At 41.4% G+C, this 7,259-nt stretch overlaps 1 protein-coding gene across 1 annotated transcript; it reads right to left on the bottom strand.

The window, feature by feature from the left end:
* Positions 1–746: 746 nt before the first annotated feature.
* On the bottom strand, positions 747–6,369 carry LOC138157470 (beta-1,3-galactosyltransferase 2-like). The gene is made up of 2 exons (XM_069083069.1): positions 6,269–6,369; positions 747–5,366 (listed from the first exon to the last, which is right to left on the bottom strand). The coding sequence occupies exon 2, from the start codon at positions 5,349–5,351 to the stop codon at positions 4,299–4,301; it is 1,053 nt and encodes a 350-aa protein (XP_068939170.1). The 5' UTR covers positions 5,352–5,366; positions 6,269–6,369; the 3' UTR covers positions 747–4,298.
* Positions 6,370–7,259: the final 890 nt, after the last annotated feature.

Raw genomic sequence — 7,259 nt, 5'->3', positions numbered from 1 at the left:
TTTAATATCTATTGGCTAATCCCAGCCACACCTTGGATTAGTAATGGAAGGAAGGAGGGAGATAGGAAGAAAAAAGGAGGAGGGAAGGAAAGAAGTAGGAAATAAAGAAAAAAGAGAGAGGGAATAGAGGGAATAAAGAAGGAAGGAAGGAGGGGATAGAAAGAAAGAAGGAAAGGAGGAGGATAAAGAGGGAGGAAAAAGAAAGGGAGGAAAGGAAAGAAGGAGAGAATAAAGAAAGGAGGGAGAGGATGGAAGGGAAAAAGAAAGGAGGATTTTGAGTGTGATTGACAGACTCATAGAAGAGGTCAGGACATCCTCTACTGGGTTATATGAGGTGGGTTTGTAAAAGACATTCCTAGACTTGAATGAGAAAGATCTAATCACAAGAGGGAGCCTGGAGCACACCCAGCTGGTGTTTCTACCATGCAGGGAATTGGAGCTCAGCTTTTGGAGGGACCAAGGAGCCTTGTGGATATTCCTATCCTCCCCCATGGATCTCAATCCATTCTTTCCTGCAGAGAAGGACTGGATTAATGTGTCTAACTGGGGAAAGGTAAGCAAGTACTCACCTGGTCTTTGTTTGAAAATATCAAGAGACAGAGAGGCCACTACCTCCTGAAAAAAAAAAAGTCTATTATCTGTGAGATAACTCTTATTTTTAAAAATCCATTATTTATTTATTTTTATTTTTTATTTCTTTTTTTTGGGGGGGCGAGGGTGGAAAGCAAGGCAATTGGGGTTAAGTGACTAGCCCAAGGTCACACAACTAGTAAGTATGTCATGTGTCTGTCAAATTTGAACTCAGGTCCTCCTGACTGCTACACCACCTAGCTACTCCCATTATTTTTTTAACATTCATTTTTTTCAAAAATTGTAAGTTCTAAATTCTCTCCCTTGCTCCCTCTGCCTCCTATTGTAAATCCAAGAAATGTGATATCAATTATAAATGAGAAATCATGCAAAACATATTTCCATATTAGCCATGTTGCACAAAAAAAGCAAGAAAAATAAAGAAACTGAAAAATTATGCTTCAATTTGCATTCATACTGCATCAGTTCTTTCTCTAGAGGCAAATAGTATTTTCCATTGTAAGTACTTCAGAATTGGATCATTCTATTGATCAGAATAGCTAAGTCATTCACAGTTGATCATCATACATTACTACTGTTAATATATACAGCATTCCCTTGGTTCTGCTCACTTTACTTTGCATTAGTTCATATATGTCTTCCCAGGTCTTTCTGAAGGCATTCTGCTCATCATTTCTTATAGCACAATAGTATTCCATCACAATCATATACCACAACTTGTTCAGTCATTCCCTAATTGATGGGCTTCCCCTCAATTTCCAATTCTTTGCCCCTGCAAAAAAAGTTGCTATAAATATTTTTATTCATATAGATCCTGTTCCTTCTTCTTTGATCTCTTTGGGATACTGACCTTGTAGCGGTATTGCTGTATCAAAAGGTATGCAAAGTTTTATAGCCCTTTGGGCTTCATTCTAAATTACTCTCCAGTATAGTTGGATCAGTTTACAACTCCACCAACAATGTATTAGTGTCCTACTTTCCCCATATCCCCTTTAACATTTGTTATTTTCTTTCTCTGTAATATTAGTCAGTCTGATAGGTATGAGGTGTTTTAATTTACATGTCTCTAATCAATAGTGATTTTGAGCATTTCTATATATGGCTATAAATAGCTTTGATTTCTTCTTTTGAAAACTGCCTGTTCAGGGGTGGCTAGGTGGCAAAATGAATAGAGCACTGGCCCTGGCATCAGGAGGACCTGAGTTTAAATCTGATGTCAGACACTTAACACAAAATCTAGCCAAAATCCCTCCAAAAAGCTAAAAAAAAAAAAAAGAGAGAAAACTGCGTGTTCACATCCTTTTTATCATTTATCCTTTTTAGACTACTTATCAATTGAGGAATGGGTCATATTCTTATAAATTTGACTCAGCTCTCTATATATCTAAGAAATGAAGCTCTTACCAGAGAAACCTGCTATAAAAAATTTTTCCCAGTTTCCTTTTAATCCTGGTTGTATTGGTTTTATTTGTGTGACCCCTTTTTAATTTAATGTAACCAAAATTATCTATTTTACTTCTTGTGATCCTCTCTCTTGTTTGGTCATAAATTCTTCCCTTCTCCGAAGATCTGACAGGAAAACTATTCCTTGTTCCCCTAATTTGCTTATGATATCACCTGTTACCTCTAAATCATGTACCCATTTTGACCTTATCTTAGTATGTAGTGTGAGATATTGGTCTATACCTAGTTTCTGCCAAACCGTTTTCTGGTTTTCCCAGCAATTTTTGTCAATTAGTGAGTTCTTATCTCAAAATCTTGAATCTTTGGGTTTATCTAACACTAAATTACTATGGTCTAATTACTACTATATATTGTGTACCTTATCTATTCTACTGATTCACCACTTTATTTCTTAACCAGTACCAGACTGTTTTAATGATTACCACTTTGTATTACAATTTGAGATCTGGCATTGCTCAGCCATCTTCCCTCACATTTTCCCCCATTTATAACTTTGTTCTTCCAGATGAATTTTGTTATTTTTTCTATCTCTATAAAATAATTTTTGGTAGTTTGATTAGCATGTCACTGAATAAGTAAATTAATTTAAGCAGAATTGTCATTTTTATAATGTTGGCTTGAGCTACCCATGAGCAACTTATATTTTTCAAGTTGTTCAGATCTGTCTTTGTGTGAAAATTGTTTTGTTACTGTGTTCATCTAATTCTTAGATTTGTCTTAACAAGTAGACTCCCAAGTATTTTATATTGTGTGCACTTTTTAAAAAATGGAATTTCTCTGTCTTTTCCTGCTGGTTTTTGTTGGTAACGTATAGAAATGCTGATGATTTGTGTGGATTTATTTTATATCCTGCAACTTTGCTGAAGTTGTTAATTGTTTCAACTAGTTTTTTAGTTGATTCTCTAAGTATACCATCATATCATCTACAAAGAGTGATAGTTCTATTTCCTTATTGTCCATTCTAATTCCTTCAATTTCTTTTTCTTCTCATAGACAGGGCTAACATTTCTAGTAAATTGAATGATAATGGGTTTCCTTGTTTCACTCCTTATCTTGTTGGGAAGGCTTCTAGCTAATCCCCAATACAGATAATGCCTGCTGATGGTTTTTGATGGATACTACTTATTATTCTAAGGAAAGCTCCATTTATTCCTATGCTTTCTAGTGTTTTTTAATAGGAATGAATGTTATATTTTGTTAACAGCTTTTCTGCATCTATTGAGATACTCAAATTATTTTTATTGTTTTTGTTATTGATATGGTCAATTATGCTGATTGTTTTCCTAATATGGAACTAGCCCTTCATTCCTGATATAAATCCCACCTGGTCATAATGTATGTATGATATATATTTGTGATATCTGTGATTTAGTGTTTGATAAACCCAAAGATTCATAATTTATGTTATATTTGTGATATATTTCTACAGTCTCCTTGCTAGTACTTTATTTAAAATTTTTCATTAATATTCATTAGGGAAATTGGTCTATATTGGTCTGTTTTTTCTTTTCCTGGTTATCAGGACCATATTTGTGTCATGAAAGGAATTTGGTGAGGCTCCTTAAGGCAATTCTTACTGCTAGATTTCCCTAAAATGAAAAGCTAAAGCTTAAAATTAAAAAAAAAAAAAAGGAAAGAAAGAAAGAAAAGAGGATAGCTTTAGAACCTTGGAGAGGTTCTTTCTACTTCCACATTGCCTCTTTGTATTCATTCATTTGGACATTTATTATGCATATCCTTTCTACAGAGAATTAGGGCCACAGAATAGGACTGCAGTACTTAGAACTGGAAGGAAATTTGGAGATCAGAAACCCTTCTGTTTAAATATGGGAAAAAATTAAGTCCAAAGAAGATACTTGATTTGCCTATGGTCGTATAGATAGCAACTTACAGAGCTGGGATTCTGACCCAGGACCTCTGACTCTAAATCTATTGTTTACCCCAAGTATTTTGCTTACTACTAAAACCAGAACTGCCCCCTGAGGAGTCAGGGTAAATTCACAGTAGATTCTAAGTTTCCCCATCGAGAGGCCTGGACAAGGAGGAAACTCTGAAGAATTGACCTTGACTAAAGGAGGACCCTCAGTTAGTAATCAAATCCATGGGATCATTTGTCCATCTGTCTTAGGGGTCAGAGGTTGGCCTGGAAGGCTCTCTGTGGAGGGGTCTAGTGACCACTGTCTTTTCTCAACTCGGAGGAGTGGGGTGGGAATGGAAGCAAGATTGATCCTTGTTCCAGCCTCTCATGCCATGGGGCAGGTTGTATTGACTCTCTGGAAATCTGGCCAAATTCGCAGCAACTCCTGGGCCTGGAATTGGTGAACCAGGGCAAGTTGATGGAAGAAACAGTGTTCATACTTTAGTGGAAACATCTGGAAGGTTTTGGGGGGAGAAGGAGTGGGCCTCACCCCCAACTGCTGTAAGCACAAGCCCACAAACACATCCTCCAGGTAGATGACCTTGAGAGTCTGGGCCACAGTCAGGACCCTGAGGGCTAAGGATCCAGACAGAACATAGCCAGGACCCCCACAGTAGGGGGGATACTTGTCTGGTGAATACAGCTCTGGGGGCACATACCATTTGTAAGCTGGATTCCGAAGAGGGCCTGTATTGCTGTAGATGTAACCTGTGATAAAGTTGGGCCTTGGGGGTCCATTGGGCTGAAGCACCTGTTGTACCAGAAAGCTTGGGTTTAGAAATACATCACTGTCCACCTTGAGGACATAGTGGGCACTGGGACAGTACTGGGCCATCCACTCCAGCCCCATGAGGACCTTGAGAGTCAAGTTGTGGTATGTATCCAGAAGGCCCACCTGAAGGAGATCCCCATGCTCCCTGTCCTCTTCTTCTAGGAGGGCATGAAGTTCCTTGGTGAAAAGAGGTGGGGGTAGACCAAGAACAAAAAGGCGGCAGATGACCACACCAGGAACCAAGGTCTCATTGCCCCATGTTTTCCGGATGGCTTGGCGCACCCCCACGTCCTGGGGCCGGGTCATCACAAGCATGAGCAGGAAGGGGGCACCTCTGGGACCTTCACACTTATTAGGGTGGTTGAGTAGGAAAGGGTAGGGATAAGGGTACTTCAGGTCCAAGGGATGTGGTGTCCGAGCCTGCCACTCAAACTTCCTTTGGGGAAGACTTACAGTCTCCCCAGCTGACTCTGTGGAGACCAAGGGTCTCAAATCCACAGAAGGAGTCCTGAAATCTACAGACTGACCCACCAGCAATACCAGCAGCCCCCCAAAGGCTGTGGTCAGCAGAGCCCCCAGCACCAGACTCCTCCTGATCAGCTTCATGTTGCCAAGGTTGTCCTGGGTAGGGAGGAATAAGAGGATTGGTCAGTGCTGGGTGCAGGGTTCCACACAACTCCAGTTTCTTGTTCAGCTATTCAGGCCCTTCCCCTCCCTCTGTGGGTTAGCTATTTCCTGGTGTGGGGGGCCCCCCGGATTTGTAGATCCGGGAACAACAGGAAAGATAAGGACATGGGAATAGGGGAAAAAAGGCTCCCCCACTCCACTTTGTGCTAGGCCAGTTGCCAACTTAGTACTGAAGGAAAAGGAAGAGGGGCAGGTCAGAAGGGTTAGGGAGCCTGTACTGTAGGGGATAGGTGGTGAATTGGGAGTTGAGAACCCTGGGGTTTTAGCCTCAGCTCTGCCACTGACTTGCCTTGGACAAGTGACTCCTCCTCTTGGGGCTTCAGGTTTCCCCATCTGTGAAATGAGGGGAGTTGGCCTGAAGGTCCCTTCCAGTTGTGATTAAAGGACTTGGAACTGGAGGGGCCCCACCTGAGTGACCAAGCCCTGGTTGTGCAAGGAGGTTTGGGGCAGAGAACTCCTTCAGAGAACTCCAGTGCAAAAAGCAAGAATCATTCAAATTTGCCCTAATTCTTGCTCTGCTCATTCCCCTCCTATCTAAAGTTCTCCCTTCCTCCCAGACCTAGAACCAGCCACAGCCCCTGAGCATCAAGTTCACCCCCAGGGATTTGAGATCTAGCACTGAAAAAGCCAAAATCTTTTCTGAGAAAGGCCCCTGCCTTTTCCCAACCCCACCCCACTACCATCTATCCCAGCCTGTTTCCCACCGGAGTGATAAGAGGCAGACTTGGGTCATTGCTCTGAAAACCCCAGAATCTGGGCTACTGATGTTCTCCAAGCTCCCTCTCCCAGATTCCCTCCCATGAGTCCCATCCCCTCTAACCCAGCAGGGTCCTCACCCTCTTCTCTGGCCCGATGCCTGAGATGTGGTGTCAGCAGGAGGACAACTCAGAGGGGACTGCCAGGCATCTCTCCAGGTAAAGACGGATATGGGAGGAGTGAGAGAAGGACGGAGTGGGAGGAAACCTGCCAGGCCATAAACTCTCTTGGAAGTGTTGGGTGGGGCAGATCACCCAAGCAACCAGCCAGTTTGGCTTTGTCTGAAACCTAGCTGTTTAGAGATGGTAGACAGGGTATCTAAGGTGGTGGCGACAGCAGTCAAGGCTGCCTGTTTGGGGGGGAGGTGGGGTGGGGTAGGAGGGCTAAGGAGGGGTGTAACCTCCTTAGATACCAGACCTGGGGCTGTCACAAAGGGAAAGGGGAGAAAACAAAATCTGCTGTGCTAATAATAACAACAATAATAGACAATATTTATATAGTGCTTAAAGGCTGACAGAATGTTTAATCTACATTGTCTCATTTTAAGCTCAAAAAACCCTAAAACAATAACCCCTTTGAGGCAGGCACTATAATGTCCACTAAGCATGCTTTGCATGTGAAGGGGGAAATATTCCATCATTTCAAAGGAGTTGTTGTGGCAATTTTCCACTCCTGTGCTGATATACCAGGTATTCCTACCTGGGTGCTGGAACAGACAGGTAAGTTGTTACCAATGTCCAGACAGTCTGGACCCTCACCTAGCCCTCTTCTCCATTTAGGCTCAGTGTAGGGTTTAAAAAGTAAAAATCACTCTCAAACATATCCTAAAAGTCTTAATGCAGTTTTAAACTATTAATCCTAAAATACAACACTTCAAATATATTATTTTATAAATTTATCTACCTTGACTTGTCTTTACCCCCCAATTCTCATAAGGTTCTTAACCCCTTCTCAACTTCTTGGGACCCAAAAGAAAAATACACTCACATTTTGGTTGAAAATATACTCATTTTATGGAAACAGATTTTTTTTTTTAAGCTAGAGTATAAAACTCCTAAGTGGTTGGCAACC

This window comes from Petaurus breviceps, unplaced genomic scaffold, assembly GCF_028583685.1.
Source record: "Petaurus breviceps papuanus isolate PSGF00001 unplaced genomic scaffold, PetGlider_PUasm1.0 172, whole genome shotgun sequence".
Lineage (NCBI taxonomy): Eukaryota > Metazoa > Chordata > Mammalia > Diprotodontia > Petauridae > Petaurus > Petaurus breviceps.
Note: the sequence above shows the minus strand (reverse complement) of the source record. Positions and strands in the feature narration are given on the sequence as shown.

What these genes read in the sequence shown, in the direction of transcription:
- LOC138157470 (XM_069083069.1), bottom strand. Translation starts at nt 5,351, where the DNA reads ATGAAGCTGATCAGGAGGAGTCTGGTGCTGGGGGCTCTGCTGACCACA.